Source organism: Tursiops truncatus, chromosome 8 (genome assembly GCF_011762595.2).
Source record: "Tursiops truncatus isolate mTurTru1 chromosome 8, mTurTru1.mat.Y, whole genome shotgun sequence".
NCBI lineage: Eukaryota > Metazoa > Chordata > Mammalia > Artiodactyla > Delphinidae > Tursiops > Tursiops truncatus.
Window position 1 is genome coordinate 59,363,960 of NC_047041.1, and position 23,519 is coordinate 59,387,478.

At 44.4% G+C, this 23,519-nt stretch overlaps 2 protein-coding genes across 9 annotated transcripts in view; both read left to right on the forward strand.

Moving 5' to 3' along the window:
* Positions 1-8,733, forward strand: part of STIM1 (stromal interaction molecule 1) — a 192,748-nt gene extending 184,015 nt beyond the window's left edge. For 6 of the 7 annotated variants that reach the window (XM_033862421.2, XM_033862422.2, XM_033862423.2 and 3 more), the window contains 3 exons: positions 304-396; positions 2,226-2,295; positions 6,806-8,733. In XM_033862421.2, the coding sequence (XP_033718312.1) occupies positions 304-396; positions 2,226-2,295; positions 6,806-7,322 (680 nt within the window). In that variant the 3' untranslated portion in view covers positions 7,323-8,733. The remainder of the gene's footprint in view (positions 1-303; positions 397-2,225; positions 2,296-6,805) is intronic. The other variant, XM_019939516.3, reaches the window with a different exon arrangement.
* Positions 8,734-10,179: 1,446 nt separating this feature from the next.
* The window catches only part of RRM1 (ribonucleotide reductase catalytic subunit M1), a 34,840-nt gene continuing 21,500 nt past the window's right edge, over positions 10,180-23,519 (forward strand). Inside the window, exons 1-5 of one of the 2 annotated variants that reach the window (XM_073808550.1) lie at positions 10,180-10,500; positions 15,751-15,839; positions 19,167-19,344; positions 20,428-20,528; positions 22,809-22,868. In XM_073808550.1, coding sequence (XP_073664651.1) covers positions 10,482-10,500; positions 15,751-15,839; positions 19,167-19,344; positions 20,428-20,528; positions 22,809-22,868 — 447 coding nt within the window. In that variant the 5' untranslated portion in view covers positions 10,180-10,481. The remainder of the gene's footprint in view (positions 10,501-15,750; positions 15,840-19,166; positions 19,345-20,427; positions 20,529-22,808; positions 22,869-23,519) is intronic. The other variant, XM_019939515.3, reaches the window with a different exon arrangement.

The window sequence follows — 23,519 nt, forward strand, 5'->3', positions numbered from 1 at the left end:
GATTTATTTGTAAGTTTCTTCAGCGATAGTCTGCCTCTGGGCAAGCCTCTTCTTTCCCTGGGCTGTTAACTTGGCAGGGCTTTAGTCAGAGGCCCAGCAAGGTTAGGATCCCTAGCAGGTAGAGCTTGATCTTGATGTATTGATCTAAAGGCTCCCATGTTCTCCGGGTTGGGAGGGACCTTCATTAGCTCTGAGCCACCCACCCCTTGCCCCCTGGCCCTTCCCTTATCCCACTGAGGGGCAGGGCGAAGCCCTCTGTAAATCAGATTCTCTTCTCCTTTTGGCCTGGCTGTTGGACCCTAGATGCTGCCTGGCTGATGGGGCGTAGGTTCAGTGACCGCTCTCTCTGCTCAGCATCCGCCGGCTCGGATGATCAGTCCCTCTGGAAATACCCGGGTTTGAGGAGCCCCTTTGGGGCTTTTGTTTTTCCAACTTTTGGGGCTAAACCAACACTCCTATCCCACGGGCCCCTTCTCCTGCCTGCATCCCTCCCCTGCCTGCTCTGCTATTCCCTCACCACGGTCCCTACTAACTTCAGGGAAGGGTTCGGAGGTGAGAAGAATCAGCCTGCTCAGCTGAGTGCTTGAGAGAGAACAGCCATGGTGATGGGAGGCTTAGGCTTCTCCTTTCAGCCCAGCTAGACAGATGTCCTGGCGGCCCTTCATCTAGCTGGGCTGAGATGAAAGAGGGAAGGAAAGATCCTCTTCCTCTTTTCTCCTTCTGTGTTCCCCTTCTGTCTCTCTTTCCCCGTCCCTATTCCACGCCTCCTCTTCCCCTTAAGCCTCCCTTTCATGTCTCGAAAGCCACCAGCCATAGAAGCCCTGGCTCCCTAGCTCTCCATCACCATGGAACTGTGTTCTCTTCCTGGTGGCCCTTCCAAGGCTTCTGCCATCCATGTAACCGTGTCCTTTCTCCCATCTTTAGGGAGAAGGCAGGGAGGCCCATATATCAGGGTAGAGGAGAAAAAAACAAAGGTGTGAATTCTGTTTTCAACTGGAGCTGGGAGTGAGCCCAAGAGGGATGTTCTAGCACATCTCTAAGTTATCTGGTACCACACACCCCTTCTCTGGGCATGGTGGCCCTCATCTTCCAAGAGCCTGATCTGCAGCATTGATCCAAGAGCTGGTTCTTCGTTGGGTACATGCTTATTAGAAGAAATTTGGATAGTAAAAAGAGTAAATGTGGGCATAAAAAGGTACCTGTAATCCCATCATATTGAGTACCTTCTCTTTCAGTCTTTTGTCTGTGAATTTTTAAATAATTTTTTTATGTGGTCAAGATAATGATAACCACTACCATTTATTGAGTGCCATGAACTGTGTCAGGTACTTTAAAAATATTATCTTGAAGCCTCAGGACAACCCCGAAGGATTTTGTAAATTAGGAATTAAAATAGGGAAGTAAGTTACTCAAGGTCACAGCTAGAAACAGAAAGGCCTTGTTTCAAATTCCTGTCTTTTTTATTCTATAGCTCAAGGTATTCCTTTTACATGAAATTTGGTAGCCTTTTGTTTTTCCTGAGCATTTTAATAGACATTTTTCTATGTTTTAAAAATCTTCTCATGAGCAGCTTTTTTTTTTTTTTTTTTTTTGGCTGCGCAATGCGGCTTGCAGAATCTTAGTTCCCCAACCAGGGATCGAACCCAGGGCCTGGCAGTGAAAGCGCTGAGTCCTAACCACTGGACCGCCAGGGAATTCCCATAAGCATCATGTTTAATAGCTGTGTAACCTTCCAGCAGTTGGATGTGTTATCATCTTCCTGTCGTTCCACCTTTATTTTTACTTTCATACAATTGTTAATAATGATGTGATGAGCATGTCTGTGTATAAATCCTTGTCTGAGTTGTGAATTATTTCCTGAGTTTGGCTTTCTAAAAAGGCTGGTTCTTAGTGCCCTCCCGGACCTTGTCCCAAACCCCTATCCTACCCCGTCCTGCCTGTGCCCTCCCACTAACTGCCTTACCGTCTCCCTTCATAGTAATGTTGGCCCTAGGTCTGCTTCCATTGGAATTGCCATTAAAACTGACCTGGGTACCTCATCTTCAACTTCCCCTTCCTTTTAGGACCCCTGGTGGGAGGTTTCGGGGAGGAGGCGCCCCATTCTCCAGATTGGCCACTGAAGGCCCAGAGTGGTCTCCAGTAAGCATTTCTCCATGGGCAAACCTGCTTGCCACCAGCCCAAAGTAGGCTGGCCCTTCCTCACACTTTCTTCACTCTCCTTGCAGCCCCCAGCCTGCAGAGCAGCAGCGTCCGGCAGCGCCTGATGGAACCACAGCATGGCCTGGGATCTCAGAGGTTGGTAGAGGGCGAGGCTGGCCGCTTCTTGACAAGCCGGGTCTCTCTGCGGCGAATGCGCAGCCTTTCATCTGGACAGTCTTTCAGTTCTGAAGGCCTCGGGACCAGCGCTCCATCTGCCTCTGCTTCTTCTTCCTGCTCCTCTACCACCACCACCACTGCCACCACCTCCAGCACCATCACCACCACCACCACCTCCATCACCACCGTCCACATCCACCCTGTTTATTACCACCACAGCACTTCCTATTTCCTCCAGATGGAGCCCTACCCTGACCCACCCCCTTCTGACAGCACCGCTGTGATGCCTTGGCATTCAGAGACCTTGGGGTACCAGCTGTCTCTCTTCTCTTTCCTTTCTCCCTTCCTTGCCCCTCTGCTGCCTTTACCTCGGCCTTTGCCTGCTGGCTGCTGCTTGGTCAGCTGCGGGGTGTGTGTGTGCGGTGGGGCACTTCTCCTTGTCCTATCCTTTCCCAGCCTGCGAATCCTCCTTAAGGTCAGCCTAACTCCCTAAGGCTTTCTTCCCTTCTCTGTTTGGGGTTTGCTGACTCTAAACATGAGTAACAACCCCGCTGCCTCACGGTCCTATAGCACCTTGGCCTAAACTTTCACATCTGTTATCTCAATGGAGTCCTCACTTCCTTCACACCCTCAACGAACATTTATTGATACCTACTCTGCCAGGCTCTGCTGGGCATGGGGATTCGTAGATGATAAGATACAATCCCAGCCATCAAGAATTGCAGTCTGGTCTGGGAGAGGTACATAAATGATTCTGGAACAGTTTGATAAGTGCTAAGGGGGTGTTGAAGAAGGAATGGCTAACAGTGTGAACCCGGGTGGAATGCTTCACAAGAGAGATGACATTTGTGCTGGCACCCTGTGTGCAGGCAAAGGAGAAAGTGTATTCTAGGCAGAGGAAACACATGCACAGGCATAGAGTTTCAAGAGAACCTGATCTACGTGTGGTTAGAACATTGGCTATGTGTTGGTGGGAAGGGGTAGCAGATGAGGCTAGAATGATGAGGGGTTCTGAAAGGACACGGGCTTTGGCCATTACCCTTTAGGAGACGGAGAACTGCAAAGGGGTTTTTAGAAGAAAGTGAATTGGTCATATTTGCACTTTAGAAATAACATTTTAGTGGCCTGTATAAAGGAAACAATGGGGAGACTACAGGAATTTGGAAGTCATTGCAGTAGGCCATCAGGGGAGGTAACAAGGTCTTGGTATAGAAACAAGAGGATTAATTTGGTAACTGGCTTTGAGGGGTGGAGGAGAGGAAGGAGTGTAGGATGATGCCCAGGTTTCTAGCTTGGGTGACCAAATGGATGTAGTACCCTTCATGGAATTACTCTTCAGAAGGGGGGGAAACAGATTTAGGGGTTTTGGACAAGCGAGGTTTATAGGTCGGGCCGGCATTAAAAACACTCACGTCTGAGAAGGAAGTTAAGGTTCTGAAAGGTTAAGTAATTTTCCCCAGGTCCCAAAGCTAATTAGGAGCAGAACACAGACTAGGACTTGGCTTTCCATTCCAGGACACTCTGTCGGATATTTTTGTCCTTTCACAAGGTCTCAGTAAGTGAACTGTATCAGAACTGGTGAAAGGCTTTCTCCCACAGCCTGGTGTGGCAGCTGCAGGGACTTTCCCTGCTATAGCTCAAGGTGATAGGCTAGGGTCAGATATAGTAGCCTTGACCTCACCTGAACAAGCTTAGAGGACCCTCAGGAAGTCCCTCTCCTCTGGAAGGACCTCTCATCTCTGAAGCTGTGGCCACGGCTCAATCCTGGTCTCTGGGTTGCAGCCGCCTTACCCTGTTGCTTCCTTTTGGTCCTGCCTCACCCTGGATGCCAATCTCTCTAGCTCTGCCCCTCGAACCTCTGGATAATTATCCTTGAAGGCTGTTCCTTTCTCTTTCACAAAAGGACAGCCTTTACTAGAAGCAGAGCTACTCATCTTCATCCTCACCCTCATCTTCATCCAAAAGCCTAGGCAGGGAGACTGCCCTTCCCAGTACAGATGGAGAGGACTGAAGTGGGTTGGGGGCACTAGAGGATGCTGTGAATCTCACGCTCCAAGGCCCAGGCTGAGGGCAGTGGGGAGGGAGGGTGGGGAAGTACGTGCCTCTGCCTGGCCTGTTCACTACTGAATTTTCTTTTGCACCATGCATCAGAGGATCGTCTCTAAAGGCAAACAGGCTCTCTAGTAAGGTTAGTAGCTTGGGGTGGGAGCCCAAGGCAGCCCAACCTTTGGGGAGGGACACCCCTGACCTGAATTGTCTCAAAGACTCAGGGAGGGAAGGTGAGCTTGCCTCAATGGGCCTTTCCCCTCCTATATCCACCCAGGCTTCCTCCCAGGTTCTTTTCTTGCTTTGGAAGCCTCAGCTTTCGTTGATGATGGAGGCACAGAGGGATGGGAATCATGACCAAATGGGGCAGTGGGCCAGGGGGAGTGAGTCTGGGTAGACCCCAACCTCTTGACCTCTCGTCCTTCCTTGGTATTAGAAAGGTGGGCTCCTAGGATCCTCACCTCCTCAGCCTAGAGGGCCCCTCTTCCCGGTGTGGCTGCCCCCCAGAATTTCCTTGGCACCATGCTCAGTGGTTCACACCTGTGTGGAAAAGGCAGGATACGGAGAGGGTCATCTTGGGACTTAGAGAAACAAGGACACATTTAGATAGAAGCAAGGACACCATCTGAAATATGAAAGCAAATATGAGACCGTTCATAAACACTAGAGTACGTGGCTGAAACAGTATTTGGAATGGGAGTTGGAGCTGGGATTGTTCTCTGCTATCCCCTGTCTTCAGCAAGGTACTGGCCCACAGCGTGGCTGCTTAAGTTAATTGTTTCCTGCTGAGAATTAAACCTATAATAACTATTAGTCAACCTCCTGCTTTTGCCTGTTTTTGGAGCCTGGTGCCCTCCCTAATTTTTCCACCCACAGCCTCCTTCTTTCCGGGTCCTGCTGTGCTCTCCTCTCCCACTCATGACCCTTTCCCTTTGGTTTCCTGACTTGGATGTTTAAACATTTCCCTTAGCCCTCTCCTCTGCCTCTGCCATGGGTTCTCAGGCCTCTGGGAAAGGAGAAGGAGGGTTACGGGATTGGAAGGGGACTCCCATATCTACCCTCTTGTCTATAGAGGCAGGAGGTGTGGCGTCCAGAATTAGTTCGTGGTCTTCTTAGGAACAGCCAGCCCCTTAAAGGGTCTCGACTATCCTGGACTGCCTCTGTGTGTGCACGTCCAGTGTGCAGTGCCGTGTCCCCGTAGCTCAGCCTTGCAAAGAAACCTCTTGTGACTGGCCCACGGAAGGGTCTTCCTGCTTGACTGGCCTCATCATCTTCATTCCCACAATACTTTCTACATTTTCAAGTGCTTTGCCAACATATTTGGGCCTCCAAACAGTCTTGCAAGATAATTGAATTGGTGTTATCTTCATTTGGCCAAAATTGAGGACCAGCAAGGTTAGATGACTTGTCCAAGGTCATACAGCAAGCCTCAGGCAGAGATGGAAATTGAATTAGACCTTAGGACTTCCAGCGTGCAGCTTTTCTGAACCACTGCTCCTTAAAGGCCAATGTCCTGTCTTTCTATGCCTCCCTACGTTCTCCCCGTCTGCAGAGCTCTGAAAAAGACCCCAGCCTTCCTGCTGTCAGCCAGCTTTGGTTTGAATGCTGAAACACTTCTCTGTGACCTCCTTTGAATCCTGACAGAGGGTTGGAAGAGGCAGCATCTTGGCCTTTTGGGGTGGGTGAGGGATTGTTTGCAAGGCTGTTCTTACCTTTCTCTCCCCAGGCTGGGTCAGGCTCACTTATTGCATGTGCCCTGTTCCTTGGGGCCTGGCCCAGACTGGATGTGTCCCAGGGGTGACAGGAGTAAATGGGGGAGGGAGGCATGGAAAATGGTGACTCAGAGAAATATACGGGTTCTGGGTTAGCTTAGGGTGCAGTTGTAAGAAATCTAGCCAGCTATGGAAGCAGAGATTTTATTGAGGAGGATGCCTGTGGCATTGAAGCCAATGGTTGCACCGGTTTAGGGCCTGGCCATTCATCAGGGGTGGGGCGCAGGCCTTAGAAAGCCCTTTGCCAGAAAGATAATGGTATAATGACATTTGTTTTTGATTCTTGTCTGTCTCTTCTCTCTCCATCACTTTTGCCTCTTTCTTTTCTTCTCTCCCCTTGGTCCTCCTTATTTCTACCTGCTTCTCCTTTTGCTTTTCTTCCTCCCCAATTTTACTCTTTTCTCCTTATCTCTTCTCCAATCTATCCTTATTCCCTATTCCTTCCTTCTCTCTTATCTCGTGCTTATGGCCTGCTCAACTTCCCTCTGTTTCTCATTCTTCCCTCTTTCCCACCTGCTATTCACCCTATTTTATCTCTCCTGCCCCTCCCCCCATCCCCATTTTCCTACTGTGCCCTTGTCTTCTCTCTTGGCCCCTGTCTCCTCTTCAAATTCCCCCCTGCCCCCCCATCCTCTATGCGTCCCTTTCTTCCTCTCTGACCTCTCTTACAGGGATTTGACCCATTCCGATTCGGAGTCCTCCCTCCACATGAGTGACCGCCAGCGTCTGGTCCTCAAGCCTCCTCAGATGGTCCGTGCTGCAGATGAGGCTCTCAGTGCCATGACTTCTAACGGCAGCCACCGGCTGATTGAGGGGGTCCATCCCGCCTCTCTGGTGGAGAAACTGCCTGACAGCCCTGCCCTGGCCAAGAAGGCACTGCTGGCACTGAACCACGGGCTGGACAAGGCCCACAGCCTGATGGAGCTGAGCTCCCCAGCCCCACCTAGTGGTTCTCCACATTTGGATTCTTCCCGTTCTCACAGCCCCAGTTCCCCAGACCCAGACACGCCGTCTCCAGCTGGGGACAGCAGAGCCCTGCAGTCTAGCCGAAATACACGTATTCCCCACCTGGCTGGCAAGAAGGCTGTGGCTGAGGAGGATAATGGCTCCATTGGTGAGGAGACAGACTCCAGCCCAGGCCGGAAGAAGTTTCCCCTCAAAATCTTTAAGAAGCCTCTTAAGAAGTAGGCAGGATGAGGGTGGCAGTTGTGGGACAGCTTGTCCTCACCTGGTCTTCTGCCTCCCCTTCCCTCCCTTCCAACATACCTGGCCCCCAGCATGGGGCATGGGAGGGGCTGGCCCTGGGGCCTGGGCACTGTACATACTTGCCCCCCGTATCCTTGGGTCCTTCAACATTATTTATTAACTGACCACCATGGCCTGCCTGCCCTGCCTCCCTCCCAACCATGGGCTGCTGCTGTCACTCCCTCTCCACTTCAGTGCATGTCTTAGTTGCTGCCCCCTCAGCTCTCAGTCCACCTCTGGGGTCCAGCTTCTGTCTCTGCTGTCCCAGTTTTGAGGTTTGGTTTCTTGTTTCTCTCTGTCTCCTGCTTTTGGACTCCCCGCCCCCCGCCACTCCCCAACTTCCCCTAGAGGCTAGGGGGGAAGAGAGGGCCAGTAACTTCTGACACCTGTGCCTCAGATCTCTTCCACCTCACCGACCATGGTTCTGTTTGCCCCAGACTGGGGCCTAGGACCTAATATTTGCAGTTTGCTCTCTGGGAGTGTGGTGGGCCAGAGGGAACCTCGGCCTGGAGCTCACTGAGGCCTCCAGGGGTCCATGGGGGAGCGAAACCAACTCCCAGAGGACAAGCCACTAGAGTTCTGAAGAGAGGCTAGGCTAGGGGATAGATCGGAAGAGACTTCTCCTAGTTGGAGGATGAGTGGAAGCCAGAGGTGTGGGCTACAAAGCAGTCACCTTTTCTCTCTTCTCTCACTCACACCTGCCTCTCTCTTATCCCCGCTCCCCCACCCTGCAGGAGGGTTTGTCTATAAGAGGCGCTGCCCAAATGCTCCCCAAGCCTCATTACTCCTGAGGCTCAGGACAGTGGGCTCCCATGGCCGTGGGAGCCTCAGCTATGATACAGGGCTCTAATGGGGCCTTGGAGCTGCTGGGCAGGATGTTGTCACATTTGAACCAAAAGACAGTTTAAAGTTGAAAAATGAAATCTCCTGAATTTCCCAAGTGCCTGCACTGCATACTTGCCCTGTGAGACCCCATTTTCATGTTACTGCATATCCTGGGCCAGAGGCTCAAGAAGGACACAGCCGGTTTAGGGAAGGGGGTGGCAAAGGAAGATGGTGTAGGTCAAGGTGGCTGTGTGACCACTCCCCCGCCCTTCCCACCCTCTAGACAACTCTCTCCCTTCCTTGTTTTTGCAATGGCTGTAAAGGTATTTTCCCTCTGCCCCACTCCCTGCCGTGTCTTTACTCTGGGATCCTATTTTGGGCCTGGGGTGGGGGCACCTGGGGCTGGTCTTGGGAGGGTGCTAGGCTGCAGACTGCCGTGTACCCCCTGGACACCCTCACATGGGTTTTTCTGTGTTATTTCATAAGACTCTTTGAAGTCCAATAAAGCATGTAGGCGATTTTAACCTCTGCTGGCTTTGACTGACTCTCCTTGTGTTCTCTGTGCTCTTTGTGGCACAGCAGACAGGATGAAGAGACATTTCTCTGCTGCCAAAGGAAAGTGAAACTCTCATACACATTCCCAAAAGCTCTCTGGGTAGGGTTACCAGATGAAATACAGGATACAGTAGTTGAATATTAGACAAACAAATAAATTTTTAGTATAATTATGTCCCATGAAATATTGGGGATACATTTTTATTAGCTAAATCTGGCAACCCTATCTCTAGGCCATCTGACCCTATCTATCATATGGCTTCACTTATCACCTGTGACTGTTAGAATTACAGGCATAACTCATTTTATTGCACTTCGCGAGTATTGCATTTTTTACAGATTGAAGATTTGTGGCAAGCAAGTCTTATCAGCACCATTTTTCTAACAGCATTTGCTTGCTTCACGTCTCTGTGTCACATTTGGTAATTCTTGCAATATTTCAAACCCTCCACCAGCCAAAAGATGACCACTTGCTGAAGGCTCAGATGGTGGTTAACATTTTTTAGCAACAAAGTATTTTTTATTAAGGTATGTACATTTTTTTAATAGACATAATGCTATTGCACCCTTAATAGACTACAGTATAGTGTAAATATAACTTTTATATGCACCGGGAAACCAAAAAATTTGTGTGACTTGCTTTATTGTGATATTTGCTATATTGCAGTTGTCTGGAACCAATATCTTTGAGGTACCACTGTACTTCACAGGAACCTTGGAACCACCTTGAGGGCAGTAAGGAACCAGTGAAAGGTTTTAGGGAGGGGATGCCACGTGAGATATCATAAAAATCAGTCTGCCTAGCCCAAATCGGAAGCTTCTACACCAGCCTTGTGAGTCATGTCTCACCTATTCTGACTCCCCACATTCGGTAACCAAGTCCTGTCCATTCTACCTCCACGAGCCACATCCACTGGATAATTCTAAAAGCAAATGGATCATAGCCCTGCCCTGCTCAAAACTCTGCCAGGGCTCGTTCCCATTTCCGTCAAGATAAACTCCAAAGGCCCCTGGCCTAGCAAGGCTCTCTTCCAACCTGACTTGAGTGCGAGATTTCAGGCCGCCCGAAGGGCCCTGGGGCCCTCCGGCTGCGGATCTCAGGCTAGAGCTCAGCTCGGACGGCAGTCTTGGGTTATCATCACGTAACAGTCTTCAAGACAAGAAAAAGCGGACGGTTGGGGTTTTGCTATTTCAAAAATACTCGAACCGCCCTGACTTCCGCGGGGCCTGCCGGCAAGAGAGGCGGAGCCACGCCTGGCCTGCCTCTGCGCGCTACGTCCGGCCGCGGAGCCCCAGATAGGGCTTTGCCCACACCCAACATGGCGGCCGAAGAGCGGCGTTCCCGCCGGGCGCACCCACACCTAACACGACCGTGGGAGAGGCGCCGTCTCCTGGGCCCTGCCCACACTCAACATGGCGGCTGTGGGAACGACTCTCTTACGCTAGGCCTGCCCGCCGGCCGCGGCGCTGGCGGCATCGCATAACTTCCTGCGAGCTCTGTCGCGCCCCTTTTGCGTTGCGGCTGGCGGGAGCGGGAAGAGGATTCGGATTGCCTTGCCCTGTTCTGTGGAGGGAAAGTGCGCTCTGGCCCTAACGCTAGGCCCTGCACCCGAGCAACCCCTCGAGCCTGACCTCCCGCACTCTGCCACCTTCTCGATCCTGCCGGCGCGTCAGAGCTGCAGCCGCGTCTCGCATCCCTCGGCGCCTCAGCCACTAGCTGCGATGCATGTTATCAAGCGAGGTGAGACGCCGGGGAGGGGGCGGTGGGGGAGATACGCGGGCTGCCGCCGCCCTAGCAGTTAGCCGCGCCCGCCCGCCTCCGCCGCTTCCCGCGCTGCCGGCGGCAGCTTCCCGCCCTGTCACCTTCTCGGCCTCCTGCCCTTTCGTCAGTCTGTCCCCAACCCCCCTCTGACCTTTAGTCTGCGCCCCGTGGCTCTGCCATCCGGCCGCATGTCGAAAGGGTAACACCTTCCCTTTAGCGAATAGTAGCTGTGCGCGCACAGCTCTTTGCAGGCGGTACTTGATTCCTCACCGGGAGCCCCTGAGGTAGGGGTTATTGGGTCCGCCTCGCGGGTGAAGATACTGAAGCGCAGAGAGAGGTGCGGAGACTGCACGGTCACCCGGTTCGATGCTGGTGAGGCCAGGCTTCGAACCCATAGCGAACAACAGAGTTTTATTTGAAAGGCTTGGTCACCTGTCCTAGGCACGGGGGGATCTAGTGAAGCAGGGGCTCTGCACCCTACACGGGCACCTAGCAGCTTCCTGCGCTCTTTTGTGGGGTGAAAAACGTCAGGCTCAGATACAGACATCTCCACGGAGTTTGCCCTTCGTGAGGGATGTGTTGCCGTTTGCCCCAGGAGTGGTCCCAGAGGAGTTTGGGATCGGGACTGGCTGGCCTTACCCTTGATGGGAAGAGATATGGAATTAGAGTAGGGTGGCCAAGACATCTTCTGGCGGCGTGGGGGACCGGGAAGGGCCAGGGACTTGTGTTCTTCCTCAACACTTATTTCCCGTTAGGCTTGCTGAGTACCTTCCTTTGTGTCAGTCCTTTGCTTGATTCTGTGAAATTAATTATAAGAGGAGACAGACTTGCCTCCGGAAAAGATTTAATCAGGTTGGAAAAACAAGAGCAAAACATACTCTTAACAGAGAACCATATGGGACAGGTACGAACACGTTTTGAGTCGACTCCACTTGCCTCTGTTGAAGCAAAGAAGTTATTTCAAAATTGTAGGCACTTAGTGAACACTGATTGACTGATTGTTTTGTCCACTAGGCTGTGAGTGTTTCAAAGATGAGGACTTTATGCCCACACTTAGCACAGGACCTGCCATGAATATAGATGCTCATTCATGAGTGGATGAGAATAATTATTTTAAAATATAGGATATCATGAGTGTTGTGAGTAGGCAGGTAGTTGATTTGGTTGTAACTAGGTGGCGTACAGCTGAGAGATGGACAGGGGTGGACCTTCCTGGCATCAGTATCTTTAGAACATCATTCTCTGAATTTCCCAAGTCTCCCGTTTTAGCTGATGAGACCAAAGATCAAAATACATAGTGCACTTTTATTGGTCCATACCTGTGAATGAGAGAGGAGCATTCAGTTTTTTAGACCTTTAGAAAAAGGTATGTAAGTATGAGGAGCCCTTATGATAAATCTGTAACAGATGAATTGACAACTTGTGGACTTAGATCTCTGGAGTGGGTAACACCTCTGTGTTGCATTTTTAACCTTTTGGGTCCACTTTCGAATACTGTGGTTTAAAAAGTACTATCTACAACAAACAAAAGGCAGGTCTTATTTTGTTTCTCATTCCTTCAGAGAACCTAATATGATCCAGATGGTTTGCTGCTAGACTCTGCCAGCCTTGTTTTTTCTTTTCTTTTTTTTTTTTACTTAGTTATCTATTTTATACATATTAGTGTATATATGTCAATCCCAGTCTCCCAATTCACACACACACCCCGCCCCCCAGCGCTTTCCTCCCTTGTTGTCCATAGGTTTATTCCCTACCTCTGTGTCTCTATTTCTGCCTTGCAAACTGGTTCATCTGTAAAGGCTTGTTAATATACAACATTGTACTTAGATTTGTTTCTTTATTTTATTTTTGATCTTTAATTTGCTTAGGGTATCCACCCCCCCCCCCATTTCTGGCATGATAGTATAGTAGCAGACTAACTCATGTAGGTTTTGTTAATCTTAATGTGATTATTCAGGAGGGCAACTAGCAGCCTACCTAAAGTATTACTGAATGTGCTAATATCTTGCTTAGCACCATGAGGGAAATAATAGAGGGAGAAGGCATCTCCATCTTCCATGATCTTAGGGCTGTTAGGGATGCAGGAATAATCCATATGAAAATTGTTAGATAACAGAAGGGAATAGTAGATGAGTTTTTCTCATCTGCTGTCTTGGGCTATTTTTCTTGGTGGGACAGTATCGTATTGCTCAAGGAGATTAAGGTTGAAAAAAAAAAGTTGAGAACCAATGGAACAAATGCAGTGTAGCTGAGTTGAAAAGTGTGCTTTGGACTTTAGTATAGTGTTTTCAAAACTTTGCATTTTACATCATGACTGAGTACACACACATGTATATGTAAATATATGTAAATATTTAATATGTAAATATTTACATAAAACTGAAACTTTTAAAGCATCTGTTTGCCCTCTGATAATCTCTTCTATTCCATATCCTTTGTCTATCCCTCCCTCTCTTCTCCCTTCCTCCCTCCCATCCTTTCTAATTCCCTTTACAGCCCACTGTGTTACTATATTTTACAGATCTGTGTGGATACTGTGCTGGGCACTGAGGTTACAGTGGTGAGTAGGCAGACATAGGTCTTGTTTTCAAAAATCTTTACAATCAATTGAGAAAGATAGACAAGAACAATAATATAATAAAATATGTTCAATATTCTAATAGGTAAAGTATAGGCTATAGAAGCCCATTCATTCAATTATTCAGAAGGTATTTACAGTCATTCCTCAGTATCCATGGGCATTTGGTTCCAGGACCTGCTGTGGATACCAAAATCCGTGTATGCTCAAGTCCCATAGTAGTCCCTCGGCCTCGGTGGGTTTTGCATCTGAGTTCCAGTTCCCCATCCAGGGCTCCAACCAACTGCGGATCGTAAATTGTACATGATCCACGGTTGGTTGAATCTGTTCATGTGGAACCCATGGATACAGAGGGCTGACTGTATTCAGCATCTCTTTATGCCAGGAACTGTTTTAGGTACTGGGGATTCAGCAGTGAACAAAACAAGCTAAATCCCTTTTCTCATTGGAGTTTACATTCTGTGGTGAGTGACAGTAGTTAAGTGTATATAAGAAACAAGTAAACATGTAAGAATCAGTTAATTCCAGATAGTGGTTAGTGAGATGATGGTAGTAAAACAGGGTAATGTGATAAAGATGAATGAGAAAGTAATCTTGGTTTGTACCCTCAGGGAGGGAGCTGACATTTGATCTGAGCCCTGAATAATACTAAGAGTCAGCTATGTGAAGGTCCGTGGGCTGAACGTTGCAGGTAGAGGGAATAGAAAGTTCATATCTTGTAGAAGAGACACATCCTTGGTCTTACAGTATTAGCAAAGTCTTCCTGAAGAGAGAGGAATTAAAAAAGACAGCTTACACCAAGAGGAAATCAGACAATTAGTGTTCTAGAGGATTTCACAGGAAGAAGAGGTCAATGTGGGTTACAGTTGTTGGGGCAGGTTTCATGGATGTGGTGAGAGTTGAATAGTGAGGAGGAGTTAGACGTATGGAAAGGTGGAAGAGGGACTTTTAGGCAGAGTAAGGTATAAGCAGTGATATGGATGTGGGAATGGGAGGCCCTGTTGGGACTTAGGCTATTTCACAAGGAACAGTAGAGGAGATGTGGTACCAAATTAAGGAAGGCCTTGTTTGAGAGGATAATAATGTAAGCAGGGATTAGTGATATGATAAAATCAACATGTGGGTTGAAAAAAGTGACCAAGAGGAATGATAGGCTAGAGAACAGTGGATCATTGGTCCTTCAGCCCCTTAGTGTGCCTCCACTTTCCAGTGTGAATTAAGACAGTTGCCATTGTACTTTCTGTCAGTTTCCTGATTAATTTGGCAGCTGCAGATTCTCAGTTTGCTAATATTGCCTTGTGGTCACCTGTCTGCCTAACCAGCTGGTAGAGCATTGAGGGCTCAGTCCCAGTGTAGGCCAGCTAATTAACTGTATTCCAGAGTTAAACACTGGCATATGTGCGTCTGGTTAGAAAAGGAGGTCACAGTGGTGATCAGAAAGAGAAGGGCTATCTTAGTTAATATATCAGTGTTTAAGAGAAACTAACTTGTTCTATTGGTGATGGGTTACTAGTGGTATCTTACTGTTTATTTATTCTTTATCAAACATTTGAGAACGTCCTTGGGCCAGCCAGGACTTTTTGTTAGGAAGAGCAAAGAGCAATAGGATCTAAGTCCAAAACCATAAAAGGACTAACTAGATGAGATCCATATGTATATGCTTCCGTATCGCCAAATAAAAACTAAGAGGTTGCCTCTGGAAGATTGTTTTGAGTTACAAATAGAAAGAAGTACTTCTTCACATGGTGTGAAGTAAATTCAAAATCATTAATTACTCTAGGAGAGTATGTAAGCCAAATTTATCATGAAGATGTTAGAATGGCGACAGGTTTATAAATCATTTAGCATTCAATAAATATTTGAGTCCCTACTATGTGGTAGGCCTTGGTCTTTGGTCTGGGCACTGGGGAATACATTGGTACATAAACCGTGACAAAATCTTTTTCTTTTTGGAAATTGTATTCTAGTGGATGTGGAGAGCCACACAATAAACAAATACGTAAGTAAAACATAGAGTATGTCAGATGACCATAAGTGCTATAGAGAAAAATAAAGCATAGAAGGAGCATAAAGAGGAGCAAGGCTGTGTTTGGGGCATTGCAGTTTAAAATAGAGTGATCTGGGGAAGCCTTATTGAGAAGGTGACATTGAGCAAAGACCTAAAAGAGGTATAGATAGCAAGGAGCCAGGGTTGCGGGGTATGGTGAGTGAGGAAGGTGGGAGAGTAGGAGATGAAGTTGGGAAAGGGGGCACACAAGGCAGGTTGTGTAGGAGTCTGTGGACTGTTGTAATGATTTTGACTTGATTCTGAAGGAGATGATAAACCTCTATTGGGCGGCGGTGGGTAGTGATATGATTTTGACTTAAGTTTTAAAGAATAATTCTGCCTGTCATTTGGACAAGGTGGGGTAGGGAAATTTATTGCAAGAATCCATCTGATGTATAATGTAAGGGAAGAATCAGTATAGAATCCCTACTTTTTGAAGATGAAAAAATAATCTCTCGATGAACTATTGGGGGTCTGAATCTTTTATCTATGAAATTGCATTTCATGTTGGCCAATTTAAAAAGTTTACATGCTGATTACGTTTGATTCTTTGACATTGCTATCTTAATAAGTGCTAACATGAATCTATGGTTTGATTCTTTAGATGGCCGCCAAGAGCGAGTTATGTTTGACAAAATTACATCTCGAATCCAGAAGCTTTGTTATGGACTCAATATGGACTTTGTTGATCCTGTAAGTAAATGGGCTTTATATCTTGGGTTCCTTGCTTCATGCGCTTCTTTTTACTTGTCTCTTATCTCTGGCCCTTCACTCACTTGCTCTATATTTTGGTTTGGCCTTGGACATAAAATGTGTATTTATTGCTTAAAACTTTCTTTTTTCCTGGGAATTCCCTAGCGGTCCAGTGGTTAGGACATGGTGCTTTCACTGCCATGGCCTGGGTTTGATCCCTGGTCGGGGAACTAAGATCCCTCAAGCCGTGTGGCGTGGCAAAAAAAATAAAACAGACAAAACAAAACAAAACAAAACTTTTTTTCTAAATCTTGTTCCGTGCTGTGAGTTCTGACTTTTCAGAGAGCTATAAAAGTGAGCAAAGAGGAAAACTTGACATTAACATTTCATATTAGAGAGTTCTTTGAGCAAATTATTTTATTCATAAGTGGAAAAACTTGTTTTGGAATTGTGGTCATTTGGGTAGAAACTGGTTGGAAATTTGCTTTTCTGTTATCTATGTAGAAAGAATACATTAAAGTAATATAAAGTAATATAAAAGTAATATAAAATAGATTTCATGGCCAGCTTTTAAATTAAGGAGAGCCAGCTATTCATAAGCAAGTTGCTGTGCTTTTCTCTTTCTATAACTCCTCTACTCTAGACCCTCAGCATCCCTTATCTAGACTGCTATCTGTAGTGGTCTCTGAAGTGTTCTCCTGGTCTTCCTCTCATCTTGCCGTCTTCAAATACATCTTCCACATGGCTTTCAAAATGATCTTACTAAACGGAGTCTCTAAGAACCTTCTTTTTTTTAAACCCATACTGCCCCCTCCTTATTTAGGTATTTTATCTGTCCTACTCTAGCACTTGTGCTGGCCTCATAGCATTAACCACCTAGTATAGAAATTAATTATATGTCTCTGTCCTCCCCGAGAGTTGCTGGGGAGGCCTGTATCTTGTTCTTGTGATATCCACAATGCTTAACACATATATAATTAGATGCTCAATAAATATTGAATTGACCAAAATGGTCAAAAGAAAATAATTTTATACAGCTTTAAAATATGCTTATTATAAATTCCCTTTTACATTTAGAAATCTAGACAATAATTAGAATAGTAGAATATTAGAGTTGGAACGAACCTGAGAGATCATCATATTTCATCTTCCGAATAGTAGAATATTAGAGTTGGAACGAACCTGAGAGATCATCGTATTTCATCTTCCTTGTTTTATAGATAAGGAAGGTCCAAAGTGAAGGGGAGTGACTTGTACAAGTGCGTGGGAGTGTAGGAAGAAGAACTTAGGTGTCTTGACTCGTAGGTGTTCTATTGCCTCATGCACACATTTCAGAGTGCAGGTGTGCTAGAGCTGACTCGAGCTTTCTAGGGTAGATTTAGTTGAAAAAGTCTACGTGTTTTTAGATCTGGCATGGTTATTAGCACACAGACGTTATTTTATTCTGAGTTCTGATTACTTGCCACGTAGCACCAGAAATCATTTAGAAGACTTCACTACTCTTTTACTGAACATGAGTTAATTGTTGGATCTGAGAAGAAAGGAGCAACCTGAGCTTAGGTCTGAAATTTAATTGGAATAGATTTTAAACTAGTAATTATACACTTTTTTTTGAGGGGGCATGCTTTTGTCAACTGGGAAATGGCATTCATTTTCTGTTGGATTAATCTGTTTTTTTTTTTTTTTTTTTTTTTTTTTCGGCTGCATGGCTTGTGGGATCTTAGTTCCCCGACCAGAGATTGAACCCGTGCCCCCTGCAGTGGAAGCTTGGAGACACAGCCACTGGACCACTGGGAAATTCCCTAATCTTTTTTTTTTTTAAAGATTCAGTAAACACATACATATATACAACATGGAATTTGTCTTTTTTTTTTTTTTTTTTCGGTACGTGGGCCTCTCACTGCTGTGGCCTCTCCCGTTGCGGAGCACAGGCTCTGGATGCACAGGCTCAGTGGCCATGGTTCACGGGCCCCACTGCTCCGCGGCATGTGGGGTCCTCCCGGACTGGGGCACGAACCCATGTCCCCTGCATTGGCAGGCGGACTCTCAAACACTGTGCCACCAGGGAAGCCCCGAATTTGTCTTTCTTGACTTGTGCATTGTGTGTTTTATTTATCTATGTATTTATTTATTCTTTAACATCTTTATTGGAGTATAATTGCTTTACAATGGTGTGTTTCTGCTTTATAACAAAGTGAATCAGCTATACATATACATATATCCCCATATCTCTTCCCTCTTGCGTCTCCCCCCCTCCCACCCTCCCTATCCCACCCCTCTAGGTGGTCACAAAGCACCAAGCTGATCTCCCTGTGCTAGGCGGCTGCTTCCCACTAGCTATCTATTTTGCATTTGGTAGTGTATATATGTCCATGCCACGCTCTCACTTTGTCCCAGCTTACCCTTCCCCCTCCCTGTGTCCTCAAGTCCATTCTCTAGTAGGTCTGCGTCTTTATTCCTGTCCTGACCCTAGGTTCTTCATAACCTTCTTTTTTTTAGATTCCATATATATGTGTGTTAGCATCGTGTGTTTTAAAGAGGGGTATCTCTTACAGTACGGTCTTGAAAACAGTGAAATGCATTGAGGTTGAATGGGATGTGGAGCCAGAAGGCTTAGATAGTAAAGCTTGGGCAAGTCCCAGTAACCTGGTTCCTCATGTAAAGTGGTGAAAGTTATATACCCATCTCACAGGTAATTGTGAAATGTCAGAGAAGATCATGAAAGTTGAGATATTTTGTAATTTGTGAAATGTTAAAGAGGGAGTAGCCATTAAATTATTTGATGACTCAGCCCCAACTCTAACTTATATCTTCATCTCCTTTCATTGGAATGATTAAAGTTTGATTCATTTGCTTTCCCGTACTTGTCCTTAGGTAGAATTGGGGCAAAATGGGTAAGTATGTAGCGTGAACCCTGATTATATAGAGAGAATTTGAATGAAAGATGGGGAAATAATTATAGAATCATTGGTCTGTTTTCAGCTGTTTCCCTGTGTGACTGTTAATCTCTGTAAAAGCTCTACTTAGATTTTAAAACTAACTTCCTTCCTTCCTCCCTTCCTCCCCCCGCTTTCTTTCTTTCTCTTTCTCTCTTTCTTTCGTCCCACACTTCTTCATTGTATATGTAGTATGCATTTTCTAGCAGCTCTATTGGCTTATGAATTCTCATTACTAAATTTTCCACAGCCCACCATTCTGAAAGATAATTTTTCATAAAAGGAAGTTGTCTTTTATTTTGATATAAATTGGTTGTTTTCTTCATGGCTCTCTTAAGGAAGCTGTTGGTTCTTGGGAAAGCACAAGTAATTCTTGGTTTTGCTTTTACAGGCTCAGATCACCATGAAAGTAATCCAAGGCTTATACAGTGGGGTCACTACTGTGGAACTAGATACTTTGGCTGCTGAAACAGCTGCGACCTTGACTACTAAGCACCCTGACTATGCCATCCTGGCAGCAAGGATTGCCGTCTCTAACTTGCACAAAGAAACAAAGAAAGTATTCAGTGGTGAGTCTAGAGGAAAAAGTTAGAAAGAATTTAGTATTCTCAGAAAATTTATAAGTGTACTAGAATGAAACCTTGAGTGTCAAAAAGAGAAATTCCATCTTGTTTAAAAAAGCAAAGTGTGCAGGTTAGTGGCAGAGGGAGACTAGAACTTCCTATTTCTCCATGCTGCTGACCTGCTGCATGGAAGGGTCAATGGCTACTTTTCTTTATCTTTTTGTTTCTTTTTTTTTTTTGAAACGCATCTTTAGATGCTTGGTGGTGGTGTGGTTGGAAAAAAGAATAATATTTATTGATAATTTCTGGGTTAAACAAAGTGTTACAGTCAGTCTTTTGTCACCATTAGTCAGCACTCCCATTTTATAGCTCAGGGAATGTGGGCAAAGGAAGGTTAAATAATTTGTTAGGTATATAAAAAGTGGTATATAAGAAGTCAGCTGGTAGACTGAGAGTAGAAATCTTTCAGCTTTCAATTCGAGATCTGTTATATGGGGACTTAAACATTCTATCTCACTCTTCAGTAGATTTATTGTAAAGATATCAGTTCTCCCGAAATTGACTATGGATTCAAGTCAAATTCAGTCAGAATGCCAGCTTTGTGTATATGTGTATTATATGTATAAATGCAGAGGACTAAATACTGCTGTGATGTCTGGAAGAGAGAGGGCTTATTACTAAATGTGCATTTATAGAAGTAAAATGCCTGGGATGATAGGTTTTGAATTTTAAGTTGAGTGTCTGTTTTGTTAGGATAAAAAAAACTTGAGAAGAGGTTGTAATTTCTGTTTTTCTTTATTTTCAACCAGTAATTCTCAATGGGGTTATATGTCAGAATCATCTGGCAGTCTTTTTCAAACTACAGGAGCCTATGCTCACTCTAACTCTGGAAGATTTAGCTTATAAATATATATATTTCCTTATATATTTATTAGACGTGTGTATGTTCATTGAGCACTTTCTGTGCTAGGTACTAAGGTGGGTTGGGATGAAAAACGGTTGAGAACCACTGTTTTAAACTGTTACCTGAAGATTGAATTAGCTGTTAAGTGATTTTGATATTTTAATTTTCTGTTGTTTTGTTTTTAGATGTAATGGAAGACCTCTTCAACTACATAAATCCACATAATGGCAAGCACTCTCCCATGGTGGCCAAGTCAACAGTGGATATTGTTTTGGCCAATAAAGATGTATGTATAATGCTTTTCTGGTGAAAAATTTTTTATAGATTCTTTTTTTTTAAGACAATAAGCGCATTTTAAAAAATTTAAACACTACAAGAGATAGAGGTAAAAAGTAATTCTTTCTGCTTCTCTGAATCCTAGTTTTCCTCTCTAGAAACAGCAACATTTTGTCATTTTAAAATGTAGTTTTCCAGAGCTGTTCTATAATACACGTATGTGTACCTTTATTTTTCCTTTTAGTGGTAGTGTACTGTGCATACTATTCTTTCTGTTACTTTTTCACTTGCAAGTGTATCTTAGAGATAGTTCTTTATTAGCATTTATGAATTACCTGCATAGAATTCCATTCTGTAGCTGTATCATCATTATACATATATGTAAGAATTGCTCTAGTGATGAATATTTGTTTCCCATTTTTCACTGCAGTGAATATCCTTGTATGGTAGCGCTTTACTTGTAGATGAGTGTATCGGTAAGGTAAATTCCTTAAGTGGAATTGCTGAGCCAAAGAGTATGTACATTTAAAATTTTAGTAGACATTGCTAAACTGACTTCCAAAAGGGTGGTTCAGGTAAAATTTTGAAAGATCTTCTTGCTCAGCAGCTTAAAAATTATCCATTTGTGTTTCAACCCCTTTCTTTACTACATCCCAAAGAACAGAAGGGAAAAGATGGGTAGGTCCAGCCAGCCCTTTTGCACACAGGATTTATTTACCATGGATATCTGCACAGGTTAGAAACCACTTTTAACTGTAGGTAATAGAATGATTAGTCGGCTGTCTCTAAATATGTATCTGATGTTAAAGAGACTGAGGGAAAACTGAGTTGTGTGTTGTTCATATGTGTAATCTTGAAGACAGGTGAAAAACAAAAATAAAATGACGACAGCAGAAACCTGTATCTAAAAAATAAATATTGATAATCAAGTATTTCAGTTCTCCATTTTTCATGCAAGACCCCTACCTGTCTTTGGCAACAAAGATGCCCTTAAAAATTTAAGAGGAAGGGAAGAGTTTTGTTTTTCTTTTTTACATCTTTATTGGAGTATAATTGCTTTACAATGGTGTGTTAGTTTCTGCTTTATAACAAAGTGAATCAATTATACATATACTTATGTCTCCATATCTCTTCCCTCTTGCGTCTCCCTCCCTCCCTCCCTATTATGGTTTTCATTTTATGACAACTTATACTAGTCTTCCACTTATGGAATCAACATACAAGTTTCTTTCTTTTTTTTGGCAACGTCCTGCAGCTTGTGGGGTCTTAGTTCCTCTACCAGGGATTGAACCCGGCAGTGAAAGCATAGCGTCGTAACCGCTGGACTGCCAGGGAATTCCCACAAGTTTCTTTTTCAAATAAACTTATTAAAGTAAAAAAAAGTGAGAATGAAAGTCTTAATAGAATGGATGGTAGTTAACACAAATCATGGAGATGAGATGATACCTGAATGAATGGAATTTGGAAAATGTTGAAATATACTGTGTAAAGCAGTATTTCTCGGGCTCTAGAGCGCGGGCTCGGTAGTTATGGCGCATGGACTTAGTAGGGAAGAGTTTTGTATAGATTTTTCAAGTCCTTGGACATGGATCCTTATATGGAAATACTGATAGTATTTTGAAAGACTGGCTCCACATTTCTCTATCCAAAATGATTATTTGTGCCTAATTGCTTGTTTTCTTTAAATGGCTCTATAGCCTACAAAAGCCTGTAACAATGGCCAGTTCTGCTTTAAAATATTACTGTCACAGCAGTAGTTTGTTTGAAACCTGTTAAAGGACCGTGGATTTGATGAGCCTTAGAATTAACGTAATTATTTATCTTATATATTGTTATGTGCAGTTTAAAATGGAAGATAAAAATACATATTATTAATTATATGGCTCCGATACTTTTGGAGTAATAGCTAATCTAAAAACATGTTTAAGGGTGATAATATAGTCCCTTTTATGCTCATGTTCTTTCCTTCTTCAGAGATGTACTGTAAACATAATAGGGAAAGTTTGGTAAGTCACATATGTATTTTTACTTATATACAACTTATACTTAAATGTTTTCTTCTAGTCCTTTAATGTACATGTTTTTAAACCTAATTAGGTTACTCAATTTATATAATTTTTTTTTCTTGACATCAGGTATGGATTTCTATTCTATACTAAGTAATACTTAGTGTTATCTCTTTTATATTCTATGTCGATTTTAGTTCTGGAGTCAGGGCTGAAAGATACCAGAGTTTGTGAAAATAAATCTAATTATCTTAATTATGGATTTTTTTTTTTACCTTCACCAGCGCCTGAATTCTGCCATTATCTATGACCGAGATTTCTCTTATAATTACTTTGGCTTTAAGGTAAATAATGGGTTTCAAATGAGTGGGAATTCCTCCTTGAATCAGGAAATACAGGTTTTTGTTTATGTTTTAGTGATATAATTATAGAGGTAGTAATTTGTTGGGAGTTGGGGGACCTGTGGGATTAGTGGGGTTAGAGTGGTGGTGGTTGTTTGAATTAAGGAAAGACAGCTTATTCATTTGCAGTTTTCAAGTTTTCCAAATATTACTTCTGGATACCTTTGGAGTTATGCAGGTAATTTGCCAGAATGATTCCATATTCTACTGTTTATGCAACAACTGTTTATTGAATTCCTACTATGTGCCAAGTGCTTTTCTAGGTACTTTTGTGTTGATAAACAGTATTATGTAGTGATTGAGAACATGAATGTTGGTGTCAGACCACCTGGGTTCAAATCTCTGCTCCATTTCTTATTAGCAAGATACTTAATCTCTCTGTCCTCAGTTTCCACATCTTTAGAATGGGGATAATAATAAAATTTCAACAGCAAATTCTCTTGAGGAGTGAGTGTGTGTGTTACTTTGGTCAATGCCTAGCCTGTTATAAGCACTTCATAAATGTTAGCCATTATGATGTGGTGATGAATACTACAACATCTGCTATTAACATTATACATATTAACATAGAGCTGGCTTTTTCCAGAAATTTTC